This window comes from Hypanus sabinus, chromosome 29, assembly GCF_030144855.1.
Source record: "Hypanus sabinus isolate sHypSab1 chromosome 29, sHypSab1.hap1, whole genome shotgun sequence".
Lineage (NCBI taxonomy): Eukaryota > Metazoa > Chordata > Chondrichthyes > Myliobatiformes > Dasyatidae > Hypanus > Hypanus sabinus.
In genome coordinates this window covers 9,324,581-9,347,639 of record NC_082734.1, presented here as the reverse complement: position 1 = coordinate 9,347,639, position 23,059 = coordinate 9,324,581, and the positions used below count along the sequence as shown (strand labels likewise).

The 23,059-nt window shown below is 37.6% G+C and overlaps 1 protein-coding gene across 6 annotated transcripts in view; it reads left to right on the top strand.

Moving 5' to 3' along the window:
* tnrc6ba (trinucleotide repeat containing adaptor 6Ba) overlaps positions 1-23,059 on the top strand; it is a 196,546-nt gene that overhangs the window by 160,983 nt on the left and 12,504 nt on the right. For 5 of the 6 annotated variants that reach the window (XM_059953567.1, XM_059953570.1, XM_059953572.1 and 2 more), the window contains 12 exons: positions 408-456; positions 8,010-8,155; positions 11,220-11,390; positions 12,935-13,069; positions 13,678-13,806; positions 14,240-14,338; positions 16,949-17,147; positions 17,776-17,931; positions 19,075-19,239; positions 20,433-20,579; positions 21,707-21,802; positions 22,430-22,639. In XM_059953567.1, the coding sequence (XP_059809550.1) occupies positions 408-456; positions 8,010-8,155; positions 11,220-11,390; positions 12,935-13,069; positions 13,678-13,806; positions 14,240-14,338; positions 16,949-17,147; positions 17,776-17,931; positions 19,075-19,239; positions 20,433-20,579; positions 21,707-21,802; positions 22,430-22,639 (1,702 nt within the window). The remainder of the gene's footprint in view (positions 1-407; positions 457-8,009; positions 8,156-11,219; positions 11,391-12,934; positions 13,070-13,677; positions 13,807-14,239; positions 14,339-16,948; positions 17,148-17,775; positions 17,932-19,074; positions 19,240-20,432; positions 20,580-21,706; positions 21,803-22,429; positions 22,640-23,059) is intronic. The other variant, XM_059953568.1, reaches the window with a different exon arrangement.

The window sequence follows — 23,059 nt, the reverse complement described above, 5'->3', positions numbered from 1 at the left end:
ATTGCTGTTTTACTGTAGGTGCATATTATTAGTATATGGAGAAAATAATAAACTTTTTGATCTCTGTATGCCTGTGCTATAAATAAGGATTTTAAATTGGAAATGGTTGGATTTTAACAGGATAACCTTGTTATTTAAAAACTTGAAAGTATTTTAAAACACCTGTTAACGATAGTCTTTTTAGCCAGAGATCAAATTTATCCCTTAATTATGTAATTGTTTTCCTCTTTTGCTGAGTTATGATCAAATAGGAACGTGCTAAACATAGATTGTCAGGCATTAATCCTTCCTATGGTTTTTGAGGTGTGGCTTGGTCAAAAGAAATCTAGCAATAAGGGGCAAGAGGAAATTGGCTTTAACATTTGAATGTTTTATTTGTATTCATGGTATCCTTCCTTTACTTGCAGAGGGAGTCTTCCGAAGACAGTGTTGGTAACAAAATGGACTTAACTGTTGGTGAGTGTTAAACAGCATATAGGCTATTTCAGGCAGAGCAAAGATTGCAAATCTAGTACTTGTGCTAAATTGTACTCTGATCAACCAATATTCAAGTGATAGTGCTAGGGTTGAAAGTTGATGATTGCAATCTTACTGCCTTCTATCCTGAATGCTAGATATTATTTGGGTGCATTTCAAACCAGTTGCAGTTCAGTTCAAAACAGAAGATGCTGGAAAGACTCAGGAAGTCAAACAGCACCAAGTCTGGCACCATTCCTGGTATAATTCTCTTTCCACAGAATCTCCTGACCTGCTGAACTTTTCAAGCATCTTTGGTATATATTTCAGATTTTCTGCATCTGAAGTTTTTCTTTCTTTTTCAATCTTTTTATTAAATTTCATATATAAAAAAAAACAACACAAAATAATGAATAGATTACAGATTCAATAAACTTGAGATTACATTAGTAATAGGATAATAATATCCTATTAAAACATCCATCAACAAAAGGTGCATAAATCAATCAAGTCTATGTAAATATATATGAAAAACAAAAATAATCGTCGAAAAAAGAGAAAAAAAAAATTGAAATTATATATGAGAAAAAATATATAATGAAAAAAAATACTAAACTAACACTAACATGGGCAATAATAACACTTTATAAATATATAAAGGTGTCAAGAAAAGAACTCCAGAACTCCATACCTGAACAAGTATAAGTAGAGAAAAGGATCTGAAATAAGCCAAATTAATTCATATGAAAGTGTCGAATAAATGGTCCCCAGGTTTCTTCAAATTTAATTGAAGAATCAAAGATAGTGCTTCTGATTTTTTCCAAACTCAAATAAGAAATAGTTTGGGAGAACCACTGAAATGTAGTAGGAGGATTTACTTCTTTCCAGTTTTGTAATATAGACCTTCTGGCAATTAATGTTACAAAGGCAATCATTCGTCTGATTGAAGGGGAAAGTTGATTGCCATCTTCATTTGGTATACCGAAAATTGCAGTAATAAAATGGGGTTGTAAATCGATATTCCATACTGAGGAAATGACATCAAAAATGTCCTTCCAATAGTTATGTAAAGTGGGACATGTCCAAAACATGTGAGTCAATGAAGCCACTTCTAAGTGACATCTGTCACATTGAGGATTGATATGCGAATAAAATCGGGCAAGTTTATCTTTAGACATATAAGCTCTATGTACAATTTTAAATTGTATTAAAGCATGTTTAGCACAAATAGAGGAGGAATTAACCATTTGTAAAATTTTTTCCCATTTATCTGTTGATATATTACATCGAAGTTCTTTTTCCCATTCTTGTCTAATTCTATCCGATATTTCTGGCTGTATCTTCATAATCATGTTATAAATAAAAGCTACTAATCCCTTCTGACAAGGATTAAAAGTAAAAATCAAATCTGAAAAATCCGATGGAGTTGAATTAGGAAAAGATGGAAGAATTTTATGTAAGAAATTTCTAATTTGTAAGTATCTAAAAAAATTAGATTTAGGTAATTCAAATTTGTTGGATAGTTGATCAAAAGACATCAAAGTACCTTCAAAAAAAAGATCACGAAAACATTTTATACCTTTCCTTTTCCATATACTAAAAGCTTGATCTGTCAATGAAGGTTTAAAAAAAAAATTACATAAAATAGGGCTGTCCAAAGCAAAGTTTTTCAGATTAAAGAATTTGCGAAATTGAAACCAAATTCGTAGTGTATGTTTAACAACAGGGTTAGATATCTGTTTATTGAATTTGGCTAAATCAATAGGAAGAAAAGAACCAAGAACGGAAAATATAGAATATCCCTTAACCTCACTACATTCCAAATTTACCCACTGTGGGCACACAGGTGAATCCAAATCTAGTTTCCAGTACATTAGGTTACGAATATTATTCGCCCAATAATAAAATCTAAAGTTAGGTAAAGCTAGACCACCATCTTTTTTAGACTTTTGTAATTGCCTTTTGCTTAACCTAGGATTTTTATTTTGCCAAACAAATGAGGAAATCTTTGAATCAATATTATCAAAAAAAGATTTAGGAATAAAAATTGGTAAAGCTTGGAATAAATATAAAAATTTCGGTAAAATCATCATTTTAATAGCATTAATCCGACCAACTAATGATAAAAATAAGGGAGACCATCTAATAGTAAGTTGCTGAATTTGATGAAGCATAGGTAAAAAATTCAGTCCAAATAAATCTTTATATTTCTTGGTGATTTTTATACCTAAATAGATAAAGTTATCAGTAACAACTTTAAATGGCATCCTATCACTCAATAAAGTTTGCGCGTTTAAAGGGAATAACTCACTCTTATCTAAGTTTAACTTATAACCAGAAAAACTACCAAATTGAGCCAACAAGGATAAAATAGCAGGAATAGACCTACTAGGATTAGAAATATATAACAACAAATCATCAGCATAAAGCGATAATTTGTATAACTTCTCATTACGGGTAATACCAAAAATATTAGGAGACTCACGAATAGCAATAGCTAAAGGTTCTAATGCAATATTAAATAATAAAGGACTTAAAGGACAACCTTGTCTCGTACCACGAGATAATTGAAAAAAAGAGGATCTATAATTATTTGTAAGAACAGAAGCAACAGGTTTATAATATATTAATTTAATCCATGATATAAAATTAGGACTAAAATTAAAGTTTCTCAATGCATTAAATAAATATGTCCATTCAACTCTATCAAAGGCTTTTTCAGCATCTAATGAGATAACACATTCTGGGGTTGTAGGTGATGAAGTATAAATTATGTTAATCAATTTTCTAATATTAAAAAAGGAATATCGATTCCTAATAAAACCAGTTTGATCTTCTGAAATAATCTGTGGTAATACCTTTTCTAATCTAATGGCTAAAATTTTTGTAAGAATCTTAGAGTCTACATTTAATAATGATATAGGGCGATAAGATGCACATAAGGTAGGATCTTTATCTTTTTTAAGAATTAGAGAGATAGTAGCTTCATAAAACGATTGAGGTAATCTCTTCTTAACAAACGCATCATTAAAGATTTCACATAGCCAAGGAGAAAGCAATAAAGAAAAAGTTTTAAAAAATTCTACAATAAAACCATCAGGACCAGGAGCTTTCCCTGAATTCATTGATGAGATAGCCTCTCTTATTTCATCCATAGAAATAGGAGCATCAAGCAAGCTACAATCTTCATCTATCAGTTTAGAAATATTCAAATTATTAAAAAAATTATCCATCGTAAACCGGTCACCGTCAAATTCTGATTGATATAAAGATTTATAAAAATCTTGAAAAGTGTTATTGATTTCTTTATAATCAGTAGTTAAATTACCGTCTTGTTTACGAATTTTAATAATTTGTCGCTTAGTCGAAATAGCTTTTAATTGATTAGCTAACAATTTACCAGTTCGATCACTATGAATATAAAATTGAGCCCTAGTCTTAATTAATTGATTCTCAATTGAAGAAGATAATAATAAACTATGTTCCATTTGAAGCTCAACTCTCTTCTTATAAAGTTCTTTGGTAGGAGTAACGGAATAAATCTTATCAATTTCTTTAATTTTATCCACCAATAAAGCTATATCTGAATATCTTTGTTTTCTTTTACCAGCGGAATATGAAATAATTTGTCCACGAATAAAAGCCTTGAAAGAGTCCCAAAGTATTCCTTTATCAATCTCTTCATTATAGTTTGTTGAAAAAAATAAGTCAATTTGTTGTTTTATGAAGGTAATAAATTCTGGATCTTGAAGTAAAGTAGCATTAAGTCTCCAAGATCTAGTATTGATAGAAGAATCCGAAATCTTGATAGATAACTTCAAAGGCGCATGATCCGAAATAGCAATAGAATCGTATTTACAATCAATAACATCTGTTAATAAACGATGATCAATAAGAAAGTAATCAATTCTAGAATAACTATGATATACATGTGAAAAAAATGAAAATTCTTTACCTTTAGGGTTCAAAAACCGCCATATTTCAGTAATTCCAGAATCAACCATAAAAGAATTAATAAGTAAAGCTGATCTATTCGGAAGAGTTCGAATAGGTTTAGATCTATCCATCGAAGGATTCAAACAACAATTAAAGTCTCCACCCATAATCAACATATATTCATTCAAATTAGGAAGAGAAGTAAATAACCGTTTAAAAAATTCAGGACAATCAAAGTTTGGAGCATAAATATTAACTAAAACAACTTTCCGATTAAAAAGTGAACCAGTTATCAACAAAAATCTACCCTGTGGATCAGAAATAATTTCATAATGTGTAAACGAAATTGAGGCGTCTATAAAAATAGACACACCCCTAATTTTAGCGGTACAATTTGAGTGAAATTGTTGACCTTTCCAGAACCTAAAAAAACGTTGATTATCCTCCCTCCTAATGTGGGTCTCCTGTGCAAAAATAATATTAGCGTTCAATCTATGGAATACTTTAAATATTTTTTTACGTTTAATTGGATGATTTAAACCATTAGTATTCCACGAGATAAAGTTAATAGATTTATCCATCATACCAATATTAATTGTGTGTATCATAAAAGGTTAAAAAGACACATAACCCACAATTTAGGAAGAAGGAAAATTGATTCAGGAGCAACCGGAGATCCTGACACCTCAACAATATTAACAATTTAAAGTCAGCCCATAAACTAAAAGCAAAAAAATAAAAAGCAAAAGCATGAAAAAAGATCCCTCCCCCCTCCCCCCACCCTTTGAAAGAAAGCCAAGCGGCAGGCGCATAAACTAATACTAATATTACCCCCATTTCAAGATGGCAGCTCCATAAGAAAATTTTTTAAGAAAAAACTATATAACACCCCAATTAAAATATAGAGTTGCAAAAAAAAATATATATATATATATATACCTACATATATATATATATATATACATACACATACACACCCATATCAGACAAATCAAAAAAAAACTAAAATAGTAAAACCAGAAAGATCATTAATAAAAAAAAATGCACATTAAAGTTTAAAAATGTGATACACCTTTAAAAAAGAAATTCCATATTCAGATACAAAGATGACGTTTCACAAGCCAAGACTTATGGGAAGAAGAAACGACATTTTGAGAAAGCCATATTACAAAATATGAATATAAATTCAGCAATCTAATGAGAAAATATAGTAAAAAAAAGTTATCAAAATAGAATATTTTTATAAAAAAAAAAGATTTAATAGACACTACAACATATTTAAAAAAAAACTAAAGAAAAAGAATTCAAAACCTTTGTTCCATTTCTAAATACAGGCAAGCAAATAAACGCTTATAAAAAGTAAAGACTTATGGGAAGAAGAAACGACATTTTGAAAAAAATAATTCATTATTACAAAATACAAACGTATATAAAAAAAGGATATTATAAAGATTAAAACAGCATCTATAAGCAATAATAATAGTAAAAAAAAAAGACCCAGACCCATAGTTCAAAATAAGAAGTTATAACCCAACTTCCAGGGTTAAAACTTAAAATGAAATAACATCCTCTCTCCAAAAAAAAAATCTTCAATGTAACTCATAGTTCAAGTTGCACTAGAGGATCGATATTCTTCAACAAATTTCTTCGCTTCTTCAGGAGTGATAAAAAAGTGTAGACTGTTGTCGGGCAGCACCATTCTAAGCTTCGCTGGATACATTAAAGCTTGTTTAAAACCAAACGAATGAATCTCTGCCATCACTGGTTTAAAAGCGATCCTGGCTTTCATAACTTCATACGAATAGTCTTCAACTATTCGAAATAAATAATTTCTGTAGGAGATCATACCTTTTTTACGAGCTAATCGAATTAGAAGCTCTTTCTCACGAGGATAATGAAGGCGAACAATCACCGCTCGTGGTTTATCAGACACAGGCGAAAGCCTCGCAACTCTATGAGCGCGGTCAATAACAGGTTCATTTTTCAAACCTTCACCACCGAAAATTTCCCACAGTAATTTAGAGAAAAATTCAGTTAAATCACCGGACTCAACTTTTTTGGGAATTCCGATGATGCGCAAATTCTGTCTGCGAGAACGATTTTCAAGATCAGTAATTTTAAACTTGTACTGATCTAAAGTTTTAGCAGTCGACTCTATCTTCTTCTCTAACACTTCAATTGTACGTGCTTTTTCACAAATTGATTGTTCAAGAGTCGTGATCTTATTTCCATGCTGTTGAACCTCTAACGCCTGCGACTGAAACTTAGTTTCAAGCGATTTAACAACTCCTTCAAGATCGGATATTTTCGAAGTAATCCTCCTTTCCAAACTTAACAGTTTACTGTCCAATTTACCTTCTAGTCTGCCTTCCAGAGCCGCAAATTTAGCATCCAGTTTATTGTCCAATTTACTTTCCATAGCCGCAAATTTAACATCCAGTTTAGTGTCCAAAAGACCAACAATTGCGTCGATGGATAAAGGATCCTTAGCCGATTTCTTACTTGTAGCCATTTTAGGTTTGACAAGATTAGATCAACTATTATTTTAGGAAAAAAGGGTCAATCAAAGGTAGCAACTCATATGATTAAGTTCGAAAAGGTCTAATTAAAGGGTGATTATAGTTAAAAAAATAAAGAGCGCCTAAAAGGCAGATGCTTACGTCGCCATCTTGAAACTCCACCCCCCCTGCATCTGAAGTTTTTGTTTTGATTTTTCGGTCTCAGTAACTTGGCTTTTCCTTTGTGTAGAAAACATCAAATGAAAAGAGTCCACAACTTCATCAATATTTATGAATAAGTTAGTCTTCTGCAGTCTGGCTGGCTTTCAAGAGGGGTTTTACTGGCCAGTTATCCATTGAGAGAAAGCCAAATCATAAAAGCCAAAGCCTTAGGACACTGCATTCCAGTTCTTGTCAGGCTTTATTAATAAGGTAGATCTAGATGTGACCTGTTAGGAGGTCACAAAAAGTTTACAGAAGGATATAGATGGGTTGAGCACAAAGGCAAGAAAATGATGGGGAGTTCAAGGTGAGATTGCTTACTTTCATTAGGAAAAATACTTTATGGGTGGCTATTCTATGTGTAATGATAATGTACAACTGTGACCATTTAGGAATGCAAAGATTTATTGATATTTAGCTGTGCTAGATTCTAATGGTGTAGGTGCTGGGTAGCCATTTCCTTGGTAGAAATCTGCAGCTAGGAAAATGGGCTCAAAATAAGTGCTAATTTTTGGCAGATTTAAAAAGAAAATTCAGAGGGCTTATAAACCTTTGAAACCTTTTACTTCCAAGAGATATGAATGTTGAAATGTTAAGTATATTCAGGTTGGAACTAATAGATTTCTGGGCATCAAGGAATTTGAAGGAGATGAAAAGTGAACATGGATGCTGATTATTGGAGCAGATTTGGGAAATCTGTATGCCCTACCTCCTAAATATCTTTATGAAAAAAGTATAGAATGTGAATGGAGTCTTTGATTTTTCTGGTTTTGGTAATGGTGTTCTCAATAACTATATACTGTTGAATAATTAATTATGTCCCTTTTGGGGTCAGGTGGGGTGCAGATTAATTGGGGATGTCTCCATAGTTAAGCTTCTGCATTTTTAAAATTCTAGGTGGTCTACCAGACAAAAAGCTGGAATCTGACAAAAGAGGAATGAACATGGATTACAATGGAATGATGAGGAAGGATAGATCGGGATTCCGGCCATCAAATTCCAAAGATTCGCCCACCACAGACAGTGGACCCTACTTTGAGAAGGTGAGAACTGTGGTGATTGTCTGTGTTATCTGATGATAGGAAACCTGTGCAGGAGAGTCTCCGTGGAAAAATTGTTGCACTGGGGCAGTTCCACTCTTGACCTCGGAAGTCTGGGTTGAGTGACACTAATAGTCATTAAATGGGGTTGTCTTTGGTTGCAATGGATGACCGTAACTTCATCTGTGCCTCATCATGTTCTTTGCTCTCCACGGAGCGTTGCCGAAGTGCCTTCCTGGCCATCAGATCTCATTGAATATCTCATCTGCCCAGTCTGCAAGAGCTGAATTTGCAGGGTAGGACAGGCATATTCCTAGAGCAAAAGGGTATGAGGCACAATGGCTACCCTCACCTGCTTTAACCCACATGTCAAAACAGTGTATTGTGGTGTAGTCACTGTTGTATGCAAACAGCTAGTTGGAGTCACAAGTGAGGAACAAAGATGAGTGAGCTGTCCCAGATTGGACACAAGCAGCCCCTAGACTAGAGGTGGTACCCTTTCCTGGACACCCCATGCATCCCTGTTGAGACCAACACGAGTGGAGAATATATACATTTATATAAACTTCTCAATTCTTCCATAAATACCTTAAACATATTTTTCTGCTAATTCAAATCTAATGAGATCTGAAACTCGAGAAAATCTGCAGATGCTGGAAATCCAAAGCATGCACACAAAATGCTGGAGGAACTTAGTAAGCTGGGTAGCATCTATGGAAAAGAGTAAATGTCAACTGTTTACTCTTTTCCATAAATGCTCCCTGGCCTACTGACTTTTTCCAGCATTTTGTCTGTGTTGTTCTAATGAAATCAGATTGTGTTTTGGGTCGAACCTGGTTGTGTTCTTCAAAGTATTAGGGATTAGACTGTCTTGTGCCAGGCCATTCAGGTTGTACTTTATTCAAAAGAATTTTACTACATGTTTGGGTGTGACAACTGTATAAGGTATTACTCAGCCAGGCAACAAAAAAAAAAAAAAAAAAAAAAAAAGATTATTTTCAGTAAGTTTGACTCTGTATCAGTGGCACAGTGTGATGCACAATGAGTTTGGGCTGTTATATTGCCCAGGATCAGGAATGGCTTTTCCACTGTTAGCCTCAAATTTGCCTTGGTGTCATAGACAGGCAATGTCATTCAGTGACAGGATAATTAGGGAGGTTGGGGGGAAGTGAGAGTGGAGATTGGCAGGAGGTGCATGAGGGACTTTGACTGTCTTCAGTGTGTGTAGGTATCGTCTGACTGCATCATTTGTGGTAATGCAATTTTCTGCCTGCATCTCTAGGTTGGGTGTGGAATAAAATCCTCAGGCCAGATTTGGATTGGGTGTAGTTATGTCAGGTTTTAATTTTCACTTTAATTTTAATTCTGAACACAGTTCTAATATCAGAGAGGGGAACAATCTTGTTAAACTATAGTACATCAAAAGACATTGGAAGATGTCCTATCACTTTGCCATGTATAGATAGTAGAAGATCACCTATCGCTTTGCCATATATAGATAGTAGATGTTGGAAATAGATTAGATGACTTCATTGGAGAGAGATAATTGATATTTTGCATTGAAGACTTTCCATCATAACTGGCAAGTGAGAGAAGGATGGGGGGGAGTAAATGATCAGTCAGTGAAATGCAGAAGAAATTAGATGGTATGTGAAAGGGAGAAGCAAATTAACTATAAACAAAGCTCTGGAAATATCTGGGTCATCAGATTTTTAGCTTGTAACTTTATTTCTTTGAAATTAAAGAAAGGATATTAATCAAGTGATAAGGGTGTTCAAATAGTTTTGTGTGAGCTTCTTAGACCCACTACGTCGGAATGGAAGCACCCCAGCCGAATATTATTGTTAGTACAGGTTATCGCCTAAATCCCAGAATAGTACTTAATACACTGCCCCTTTAAATCAGTCGAGAGGTCAACTACTGAGTGGAGCCACAAGGGAACATTATTTTTCTCCTTTGTATCATTTGCATTTAAGGTAGTTGCTTATCAAAAAGTTGAAGCTCATCATTAGTTTGTCTGTACTAAACTTGCTTTTAATTTAAATCTAGAATTTAAATTTTTTGCACAAGTACTGGGATTTTCATAGAATATATTTTGAATTGATCAACTCCTCCTTTACCTTTCTAGTTCCTTGTTAGAATTAAATTTATGGTCTGCTTTGTTTTGAGCAAGGTATTTTCTATTTCTCTGCATAATGCAAGTGGAGTGCACTAATTGTTCAGCATATTGATTTTATTTATTATTGAGATACAGCACAGAATAGCCCCTTCTGGCCCTTCAAACCACACCACCCAGCAAACTCTCGATTTAATCTGAGCTTAATCACGGGACAATTTACAATGACAAATTAACCTACCAACTGGCACATCTTTGGACTGTGGGAGGAAACTGAAGCACCCGGAGGAAACCCACATGGTACAAATTCCTTACAGGCAGTGGCAGAAATGGAACCCAAGTCACCTGTACTATAAAGCATTGTGCTAACCAAATTTGGGAGCTGCTGTTGCTTTTGTGAGCCCCTTCCCCTATCTTATTCTGCCAAAGTATGAGTCCAGAGAGCAGAATTCTGTGGTGTAAGTACTGCAGATCAGTAGAAGCTGCTGTGCCCATGATGCTTTAACAACTATTTACTTCTCGTCTGATTATAATGTGGTAAGTCAGAGTAGAAAGAGTGTAAACCAGCATTGATCACATAAATGCAATTCTAAATGGACAAGTGAGTTTGTTGCATAAGTATTAACAGATGGTGGGTTCTTGGATTGTTAGATTAGACAAGGGAAAATATATCCTGCAGTAGAAGGATTGCTGTGTTGCTGTAGAAAGCCAAGTTGTTCCTTGTGTGTGATGAGGGTTTTTATGTGAAAGTTTTGATTATGGCACTAATTTTGTCTTACTGTGTGCGTGAGGCCTAACTGCTGTCTTATTTTTGTTTCTTCTTCCCGCTCTACCCACAAATCATTTTTGTGCTGTTTCCTTGTCTGTTTCTTACCCCTACCCTCTACCCCTTTCTTTCCCCCTCCTCATCCTTAATACCAACTGCATGTTGACTGGCTAACCCTCCTTCAGCTGACTTTGCCTTTCTCCAATCAAGATGGGTGCCTGTCTGACGAGGCACCTAACTCGCCCTTCTCCCCTCCTCCGAGTTGCAAGCTGTCTCCCTCGGGCACTGCTCTACCCACCGCCAATCTCGGCTGCATCGGCTCTGGTTTTAACATGCAAAACCTAAACGCTAGACACGTAAGGGCTCTTTCTGAATGTGTCTTGTGACGGGATGTCATGATACTATGCAATCTAAGTGAGCAAATCTTAGTTCTTTCTCTGCCTACACTTTCCTATCACAAGCTGAGTCCTCCAACTAGTAAGGTTATCAATAAGTGTTCTATAAGGAGCAAATGTAAGCCTTGCCCCATTCCCCCCAATGCTTTTAGGCAGACCTCTTCATACTTATTTCTTTCTGTTTTTCATTTTCCTTGTCCTTCATTCAATCAGTTGCATTTTTTTGGTACCACAGTAGCATTGAAAGTGCACAGAAAAACAGTACCCAACGATTTCAAAATTGCCTTAATTGGGATGAGGAGTATAGTGGGGAAAAATTATTTATTTTATTAAAACATTGCTTGATCTATTGTAAAATGTCATTTGTTATAATTGTGTTGTGCATGGGCAAGTCCCATGCACAACACAATTATAACAAATGACATTTTACAATAGTCCCATGCACTTGCAAGAAAGGTTCATATTGATTCATTTTTCTTGTATGGCTTGATTTTTTTTTCTTGGGTCTTTTTCTATCAGATTTTTGGGATGGTTTGTGCTAAATTGGGAAATGTCGCCATTCATCAACAAATGTGCCCATCATACTCCACTTTCTATCCACAAGGGAGCTGGACTCTGACATGTCTGAACTTAGGCAGAGAGAGTTAGGACCTCCTGAGTGGTTGTGATCTGTTAGTTCTTATCAGAGTTCAGTCCTGATACCTAAATTCCCTTCCTTGATCCCTCCCGTAAATTGCTTGTGTACAATGTTCTCTTACTGTTAAACCAGGCAAGACCCTAAGTTACAGTAAACTATTCTGCTGCAGCACTTTGGTTATGAATTTAGTGTGTAATCCATATCCTGACCGCATGAACCCTCCCCCATTTTAAATCAGAAATGCTATTTGTAACAGTACATTCAAATAAGGATCGGGGGATAGAATGGGTTGGGTGGAAGGAGTTGAATGGTGGTGGTGATGTTAATTGTTGTGGGAGATATTTGCTATGGTGAGTATTAATCCAATGTTATGAACCAATCAGTTTTAAACGATAGCTGAGGTTCCAATGTGGCTTTCCTGAAGAGAAAAGAATAACACCACCAGATTCCAGGTGGGTTTTGAAGCTGACTCTCTTGTGACATGTAGGAGGGAGCTGGGCAAGCACACATGGGGAAAGTAACAAAGCCCTAAGGGAAAGTGCTAATCCATTTGGACTTCTGTAACAGTTTCTTTTGCTGCTATTTCCTACATCTTAAATGGAATGTTGCATAACTTCACGAAAGCAAGGAACTTCTTTCTGTCCTGGTGTTTGTGACAATAAACTAATCTGAACTATGGGGATTGCATAGAATTGCTATCCTTTACACTGGGCATGTGTGAATGTTTTTGTGTTTCCTGTGGTGATTTTCCACCTGGCTGGAATAGGCTTCCAAGTTACACTGTATAAGGGTATTCAATGCAAGGAAATCTAATTGATTTAACATTCTTCTTAACTCTCTCCCTGTCTCTCTGTCTTTACACACACAGAACGGCAATCATGGTTTATTTGGCAGTAGCACAGCACAATCCAGAGGTGTGCACACGCCTCAGGTGCCGTCCATGAATTCATCCCAGCCTAACCTTCGGGCTCAAGTGCCTCCGCAGTTCCTGCCCCCTCCTCAGGTATGTAAATAGAGTCCGCTTCAACTCACTCCCCTTTATCCTCACTGTACCTTAATTTGGAGAGAGTGGGGTGCATTGTGATTGGAGAGTCTGGATTTTGAGAGTAATTGATCAGTTCTTGGTTTTGAATCATGCACAAAGTCTAGGCTAAACATTGAATGTTTGAAGACTGAAATTTTAAAAAAATGCTGTAAGTTATCTTATCCGTGGAGAGAGAACCGCCTAACGTTTCAGGTCAATGGAAAATCATTGTTTTGAAACATTAGCTTCAATATTTTTTTTCTCCAGAGATGCCATCTGATATACTGAGCATTCTGTTTTTATTTCGAGTTTCTAGCTTTTGCACTTTTTGGCATTTAGATATTTATCAGTGGGTGCCCATTGTGAGAACTGAATCATTTTCTAGCACTGGTATGCTCTTAGTATCAACTTTCCTATGCAGAGGTACTGGATGTCTGATGCAATGCTGTCATCTTAGCTGCTTGACCTTAATTGTAGAGTATATTAGCAAAGTTAAATTGATAAATGTAGTTTTTTAGTTTTGTTAGGTGATATTTATATTGTTTCATTTATTAAATGCTGAATAGATTTTTTTGGCTTGTTTGCAGGTTCCTGCCCCTATGTTGAAGCATGCCACTCCAAATGGTGCCCTGAACCCAGCCCTGTTTGGCCTCGGTCCTCAGCTAACCCCTCAACAAATAGCTATGCTCAGCCAACTTCCTCAGCTCCCACAGTTGGTGAGTACCATTTCTTTCAAAAAGAAGCCCAAGTGTATTAGTACTATGGCACGATGTGCTCTTTAATGGCTGTAGCTTCTCTGGTCAGACTATCATTTACATAGAAAACTTGGTGCTGAAAAGCATTGCTGCCACAACTTTTAAGAGTGACTTTGCATTTCAATTTGTGGTTCACTGTTATTTTGATGTTTGTTCTTTGCAATTATAGCTTTATTTCATTAGAACTCCAAAGACCTGCATGTGTTAATGGGTGGCATCTGAAAGAATGCACAGTACTCAATGCTTAGAGAGAAATGACAGATCTAAAGAAATATTAAATCTATCCCTCATTGCTCTGCTCTGTTGTAAGACAAAGTAAAGAGGAACAAGAATCTGGTCTTCCCTTTCATTATGATTTCCTGTCTGTGGTTCACTGTGACTTCTCCCCACACAGGCTTACCAGCTGTTGCTCCAACAACAACAGCAGCAGCAGCAAGTGCTGCAAAACCAACGAAAGCTGTCTGCCGCCGTCCGACAACAACAAGAACAGCAAGTATGTGATATAGATGGGGAATCTATTGCAAATTCTCTTTAAAAATTCTTTCCCACAGTGTTGGGGAATATTTTTTTTCTGGAGCTTTACAGGATAGATCTGTTAAGGAGTGTCTAGAACCAGAATAAGTGGTATATTATTGTCACATCTATTGAGATACAGCAAAGAACTTTGCATGCTATCCAGACAGATAATTTTATATGTAAGTACATTGAGGTGATACAAAGAGAAAAAAACAACAGTGTAGAATCAGTGATAAAGGTTTTAAAGGAAGTGTTCGATCATCCAGGCCAGAAATTTCACCACCCTGAAGGTAGGCAGTCTGCACCTAGCAAGTTTGTGGAAAATTGGTTGCTGAATATTCAATACAGATACAGAAATTTCAGAATTAAAGAGATAAAAGTGGTGTGGTTAGTGCAGGAATGTGGTGCTGAGGAATATTCGGAATGTTATTGAAGGGCAGAGCAGGTTTGAGAGGCAGGTGTTTCTCACCCGAGATGCCTTTCTGTTATTTATTATCCTTTTTGCTAACAATTAAGCCAGGAGTGGTAAACCATCCAAACACAAAGGACACTCATGACTGGGGCATTTCTGCGAATTAAGTTGTAATTCTCCTATCACAGTTTATAGTTTTGGTGGTGAAACTGCACAGATTTTGTATGCTTTCTTGAGGCCAATCTGTGCTGTAGCAAAATCCCTTTTACCTGTTTGATATGGGTGGCTGTACTATTAGTTCAGTAGTATGTTACGTACCAAGCCAAATAAGATTTAAGTAATAACAGAAGTTGATAAATTACAAAATTATCCTTCTGCCAGATTTCTGTCAAATAACATCCACACTCAAGCAGGTTGTATGTCCATTTACCTTGCAACATAAATTGGTGCAGGGATGGCTGATGAAGTAAGGGTTTGATTCAGTGCATCCAGAGAAAGCTGAATGTTGCATCTGCTGCACAGGTTCATGTGAGTCAGGGCAGCAGCGTTGTGACTTGGGTAGAAGTTCATATCAGCCTTCGTGAAACTGAAAACTGCAGACATGGAAATCTTAAATTAAAAACAGGAGTTGCTGAAAATACTGACTAATTTCCTCCGAGAGGATCACAACCTTGTGTTTTGGAGACTTATGTACCTTAGAGACCTGGAGAGCTATATCGGTTGGAGTCAGGGCTTTATGCTTTAAGTCTTGGTAGGCTCACCCATGCCAAACAGGTCAAAGGGTAGAAGCCAGACTAGGAGTGGTCCACCAGTCCTCTACATTTGGGAGTTCAATTCTGGACTATAAAACTTGACTGGTAAAATAAAATTATTGCAGAAATGGCAATGAAGAATCCTACACCTGAGTGCAACAGTATTTCTGAGTCTCCACCCGAGACGTGCCTGACTGACAGTAGCAAAAACCGAGGTACTGACACAATGAAGGAACACCTGAATGCCACCAGAGATTGGGGACCTTCATTGGTGCTCTAAATGCCAGTGGTGGAACAGGGACAGTAGAGAGAGATACAGACTATTTGATAGACAGCTTAAGCCAGCATATAACACTACATAGTTATATGGTGAAGATTCACCAAGCATTTCGAGTTCTGTTCTTAGTCATATACTCTGAAGCAATGAGAGCAAATGCATAGCACAAGAAGGCCAGGCAAGTGCATTGAATTCAGTTGCACTTGGACATGATATTCTGTGGGACTAGCATAAAGAAGGTCCAGTGTGGAATTGGAGAATGCTATTGACAGGATTCTTAGCCTCAGGCAGAAGATGACATTTCATCGTCTGCTCTTTAACTGCAATGTGATGGAATCACCCCAGTTCCCCTCAGTTGAGCCCACTTTGTGTTCAGATGCCATGATAGCTTTTAGCACAACAGTTTCTCAGCTCGGGGTTTTGGAGTTTGGAATTTAGTTCGCACGCTACCTGTAAGGAGATTGTATGTGAATTGTTAATGAAGAAGCCATGAATCCTGTCCTGGTAAGGCAGATCCTACAAGGGGCTTGTATGCTTTACTACCCAGAAGAAGTAAATGCAATTACAGAATTTCATCCCCTTTGACATTTTCATGGACTGTATCTGGTAACCCAGCATTTGCTTTCTTAAGCATTGTCTGATGTGTCAAAACACAGTACTTTGAGGGGAAACATGAGGAAATCTGCAGATGCTGGAAATTCAAACAACAACACACACAGAATGCTGGTGGAACACAGCAGGCCAGGCAGCATCTATCAGAAGAAGCACTGTCGACGTTTCGGGCCGAGACCCTTCGTCCTGATGCTGCCTGGCCTGCTGTGTTCCACCAGCATTTTATGTGTGTTGTACTTTGAGGGGAGTCCAGGATTTATGAGAGACTGTAAATGCTGGAATCTGGAGAAACAAACAACCTGCTGGAGGAACCTAGCAGGCTGAACAGCATCTGTTTCCTGGTCCATAGTCCAGATGACCTGAGTCCTGATGCAGAGTTTCAAACAATTCCCTTCCTCCAGCTTATGCTGACTGATGTGCTGAATTCCTCCAGCAGATTATTTTGAAGCATTCTGGCTGAGGTGGAGGAGCTGACTGGATAGAAGGAATGAATAAAGGAAGACCTGAGACATTTAACTCGTATTTTTCCTATAGCTTGTTCGTATTGTGAATGCCCTGCAGCAGCAACAGCAACAACAACAGCAGCATCGACACAACAGCACCCCAGGGATGAAGCATTCTCCATCACACCCTGGCATGCCCAAGCAACATCTGGATAATGTGCCTAGTTCTCTTCCCTCTGGCCTTCCAGACTTCCAGACCAAAGGACAGATTCAGCCAGGCTACCCAATGGGTGAGTTCCTTCATCGGGGTGTTTTGTAATTTTGCTGCTGTTTTAAACATTTTCTTAAACTTTTACGAAGCTTAAAAGACCATAAAACATGGGAGCAGAATTAGGCCATTCAACCTATTGAATTTGCTCTTGATTATGGCTGGTTTATTTTTCTTCTGAAACTCATCATCCTGTCTTCTCCCCATAGAGACCCTCACTAATGAAAAACCTATCAAAAACCACTTGAAACACACCCAATGGCGATCTCTACAGCTATCTGTGGCAGTGAATTCCACAGATTCAGCACCTACTGGCTAAATAAGTTCCTCCTTATCACTGTTCTAAAGGGACATCCTTCTATTCTGAAGTTCTTCCCTCTGACCCTAGAATCTCCCTTTATCGGAAACATCCTCTTCACGATAACACCATTTGGTAGATTTTGGTGAGATCTTCCCTTATTCTTTTAAACTGCAGCTAGTACAGGCTCAGAGCCATCAAGTACTCCATTCATTTCATTTCCGGAACTATTCACATAAACCTCCTCTTGATCCTCTTCATTGCTGGCACATTTTTTTTTAAGATATGAGGCCCTAAGTGTTAGTGTTATGGTTTTGAAGTCCTCAGCAATAAAATATCTTTCACATTTCAGGCATGGGCTCAAACATGAACGTAAACCAGTTAGATGTCAACAGTATTGTAGGAATGAAAGAACCTCAGTCGCAGCAATCACGGCTCAAGCAGTGGACGACTATGGATGGTCTCTCTCCTGCCACTCCACCACCAGATCACAATCCCTTGAAAAATGGTAAATGTGCAGACATTATGTTGGGTATATTGAACTCATTACTGGTTATTCTGTTTGCTTTCTTTCCTGCAGCTTACAACCTTTTAAAGCCAATATCTGTGTCACTTAATCACGGTTATTTTTGATGCCTTCTCTTTTCAACCATGAATGTTTGTACTTTGCCTTTCAATCAATTTCACCTGCTGGTTACAAACAATTTAGGCACAGTTTAGACATAATTGCAAGAAACACCCATATGTAATAAACTAGAGAGTTGGAGCCCAAGTTAAATGCTGCTCAGTTTGAAAATGTTAGATTGGAGCTGTGTTCCCCAGTTGGCATTAGGTTGAATTAATGTAAAGTGAGCCTTCATTGTTGAACAACAGCAATAGTTCAGAGAATATGATTTCAAATTGATGTTGGGTTGGGGAATCTATAATAGCTTGCTAGTTAATAAAATTTCACAAGTTAGTTTTGACATGTTAAATTCTTGATACTTTTCATATGAAAAGTCTTGAGATACAAAGAAAGAAATAAAGACGCCTATTAACTTGTAGCACTACTCTTAAGGAAATGAGGAAACAATTCTAAGATGAAAAGTCTGGGTGGGGTAAAATTGGCAGCTGTATGAATTAGATTTTTATTTGCCTCCACTCTTATCAAGATATAATACCTAAAATGAGGTTGAGTAGTGAGTTACATCGATAGACTGCTTTGGTAGTTGAGTATTTGTGCTATATCCAGAGCACTCCTCATGGAAACAGTTACCTTTAGGATTCAAGTTGTACGTAGCTCTAAGTTCAGATTTTTTTTTTATTGGAAAGTGTGTTAGAGAGTTGGTTGTGAAAGTGGTTCATCTGATATTTTTTGCTCGTTAAATTTTGAAATTCAGTTGGGTGAGACTATACCTTTGACCTGAAACTAGAAGCCAGCTTGAATGACCCTGATCCCTGGTAATACTCAACTGTCTGTCAGCACTGTAAAGTACATCTCATTATCCAGTGCTGGTTAACTGGAGGGCATGTTCAGTTTTTCATGTATACGTACATTCCCTTGAGTGGTTTGAGTACAAGGCATACAGAATTAATTTGTTTTTGAGTTTTTTTGCTGATTAATCAGCTGAATTATGCATTACTAGTTTTGTAATTTTATGTTGTTTTGCAGGTGCTATTTCGAGCAGCATGGCGCCACCGGTGAAGCCTCGAGATAGTTTGCCCTATTATGAAATGATAGCAGGTGATTCCTTGGCCAGCCATTCTGGTCCTGCGAGTGATAACTGGTCCACCCCTAAGCTCTCAAATGGTTCCAGCGGATCCAGTTGGCCTCCAGGTCTGATATAATATGTAAACATTTTTTTTAAGTAATATGAGACCCATTAAATGTGGTCTCTATGTGGTAAAACAGCTTCAGTTTGAATCAGTGGGATTGGCTAATCTATAAAACAGGAATTTAAGCTCTTGGTACTAATTGATGACTTTTAGCAAAGAATTGTATCATCATTTGAAGAGTAAACAGTGGTGGACCATGACCTGGGTTCAGTGCCTGTCGTGTCCCTCAGTCCTTTTTAAGTGAAACGCAATCTGCAAAAGGTTATATTCTGTCAAACTTACAGTGAACTAGTTATTAGCACTGATCAACAATGAGTGGTCATTAGGAAACATCAAGGATGTCCATGGAAACCTCGGGGATGAGTCTCCTCGGAAAAGTGAAGTATACTTTACATAAATGTCTCAGGGCACCTTGTTCCAGTAGTACAAGTTATCAGTAGTTCTGCTGTAGTATCAATTCTGATTCTTGAAGCAAACTTCTGATTTCTGGAACTAAGTACAAAAGTATTTAATTTGTCAGAAATGTTCCTGTACATGCAGTCAGTTACTTGGAAGTGGAGTAACAGTTTATCCTGATTATTTATTTCTGGAATGTCACTAGTGACAAGGCCAGCATTACCTACATAAAGTAACTTGCAAGGTAGTTTCAAAGGGCTTATCCATTGCTTTGATTGTGGAGTTGCATACAGACCAGATGGGGCTTGCATGCTTCCTTCCCTGAAAGCCATTCAAGAACCATGTGGATTAGTTTTGTGGCCTGCATTACTGATGTATGCTTTTTAAATCCAGATTGATTTAAGTAACTGAATTTGAATTCCACAAAACCATTCAGTGGTGAGATTTGAACTCATGTCTTTGGATTTCTATTTGAGACTTTTACTAGTCCACTGTGCTAACATATCCCATAATAGCAGCAATCATTTTCCTTTTGGAAATTCCACAGATAAATATGAAATGAATGAGTGGCTACATCAGTCCATGTGTGACTGTGAAGCGAAATGTATTTCTTCGGATATCTTTTAAAGTTCACTAGAAAATTTAACACCCTGGTCAATACGTCACTCCCTCAGTCCTACTTTGAAACATCGTGTTAAATGACCGTCATTATGTGCTCTGTTTTAATGTCATTTTGTGTCTCATGTATGTGGTAATAAAATTAATTGATGCATTCTCTTCCTCTGCTTTAATTTTCAGAGTTCCGCCCTGGGGAACCATGGAAGGGTTTCCAAAACATTGACCCCGAATCAGACCCGTATGCGACCCCAGCGAGCATGATAAACAGCTCTGCAGCACCCCCATCCCCGGACTCGGAACACCAACTTCTCAGGGACAGGAGCACAGGTATAAGGGAGCTTACTGTTTATCATAGTTTTTTAAAATGTTCCTTTATATTAATTCTGAGAGACCTGAGTGCCTATTCTACTGGGATAGAATGTGCAGAACACCAAGAAATGAGGTGGACACTCTTGGGCATTGCAGGGTCTGTAGGTTTGCCCACAGTGGTGATCATAATGCAAACATGAGGAAATCTGCAGATTCTGGAAATTCAAGCAACACACACAAGATGCTGCTGGAACGCAGCAGTCCAGGCAGCATCTATAGGAGGAAGTGCAGTTGACATTTCGGGCTGAGACCCTTCGTCAGGACTAAGTGAAAGAAAAGATAGTAAGAGATTTAAGAGGGGGAGGGGGAAATCTGAAATGATAGGAGAAGACAGGAGGGGGAGGGATGAAGCTAAGAGCTGGAAAGTTGATTGGCAAAAGGGATACACAGCTGGAGAAGGATCATGGGACGGGAGGCCTGGGGAGAAAGAAAGGGGGAAGGGAGCACCAGAGGGAGATGGAGAGCAGGCAAGGAGTGATAGTGAGAGGGGCAGAGAGAGAGAAAAGGGAAAAAAGGGGAAATAATAAATAAGGGATGGGGTAAAAAGGGGAGGGGGCATTAATGGAAGTTAGAGAAATCAATGTTCATGCCATCAGGTTGGTGGTTCTTACCCCATCCCTAATTTGTTTATTTTTCCTGTTTTCTTTTTTCTCTCTCCCTTTCACATTCATTCCTTGCCTGCTCTCCATCTCCCTCTGGTGCTCCCCTCCCCCTTTCTTTCTCTTTAGGCCTCCCGTCCAATGATCCTTGCCCTTCTCCAGCTGTGTATCCCTTTTGCCATTCAACTTTACAGCTCTTAGCTTCATCCCTCCCCCTCCTGTTGTCTCCTATCATTTCGGATCTCCCCCTCCCCCTCCCACTTTCATATCTCTTACTACTTTCAGTCCTGACGAAGGGTCTCAGCCCGAAACATCGACTGTACTTCCTATAGATGCTGCCTGGCCTGCTGTGTTCCACCAGCATTTTGTGTGTGGTGATCATAACAATGCTATTGTGAAAGGGCATTAATGTGGTAACAATTGCTCAGATTGTTCATTTTTGAAGTGAGTTCTCCCTAATTTTTAACTATGCTCTTTTATCCACAGGGTCCAGTTCCTCCCTGAACACCTCGCTGCCTTCACCCGGTGCCTGGTCCTATAGTGCCTCAAACAGCTCCTACAGCACCGTACAGAGCACTTCAGGTTAGGAGTATTACATTGAACTGTTCACTTAAACTCCCTGTACCCTTCTATGGATACATATTAACTGTTGTAATGGCGGATTTGTATCATTTGTGAGCCATGTAAATAATGTGAAGTTTACTGTGCATTGTAATTAAGCAGATTTATCTGTACATTAAAGTCCATTGTTTTCTGCTGTAAATTTGAAGAGGCAGTACAACGTTAAATTGTTAGATTAGGCAAGAGCTTTAATTTCAATTCTCATGTTAGTCCATAACACTAGTTCTTTTCTTTATTCTTTATCATATTCCAGTCCCAGAATCTATTGCCTCAGTTTCCTTGTACAAACTAGCATTCCTCTTCAAGTGCATGATTTAATTCTGATCTCATTTCACTGTTTTTGTAATACACAATTGCAAAGTGAATAAGTTATGGGACTGATTTGGCTTTTTTGATATTCTTTGCTAAAATATAAGTAGGGAATATACATGTGCTAAAAATAAGATTTTCTTTTAGCTTTAGACTTTTACATGAATCTTTTTATGATTTTAAATATATTGTGTCATTTTCTGGTGTAGGGGTTCTGATCCAATTGTACTGCTCCTTTAGTTGTGTGTTAACAGCATCCTCATCGCATTATTGTTCCAGCCAAGTTCAGTGACTTCAAGTCTACATGGTCTCCAGATCCGATTGGACATCCTAGGATGTGGAAAAATCAGATGTCATCTAAAAACACTAACCCACCAACACGGCCGCCACCAGGACTGACCAATCAGAAACCTCCTTCATCTCCATGGGGTAGCGGAGCACCCCGATTCAGCAGAGGATGGGGCATGCAGGAGTCACGATATGCCCTTAGTGCGTACCTTGCTTGTTTTTCCCTCATCTTTGGTTCTGTCACTCCAATTCAAAGTTATTTTATGTTATAAAGTTCATTCTTCTGGGTTTAAATTACTGTTTTCGGTGTGCTTGCATAATCAATGTAAGGAAATCCCAGGCCACGAGTCAGTGAACTCTGTTCACAGCTCAACTCTGGCTACAAAATTACCCTGGAGGAATGATGACCTGCATGCATAATCTAGACTGATCTATTATGCAGTGATGGAGAACATATTGATTAGGTTGTAAATTGGGTGGAGCAATAGCATTTGCAATTTAATCACAAGTTCAAGATGATACATTTTGGGAGGTAACATGGGACAAGCACTAGTGTATGGCCATAGATCTCTAAAGATAGATCAGGTGGTGAAGAAAGCATATGAGATGCTGGTCTTCATT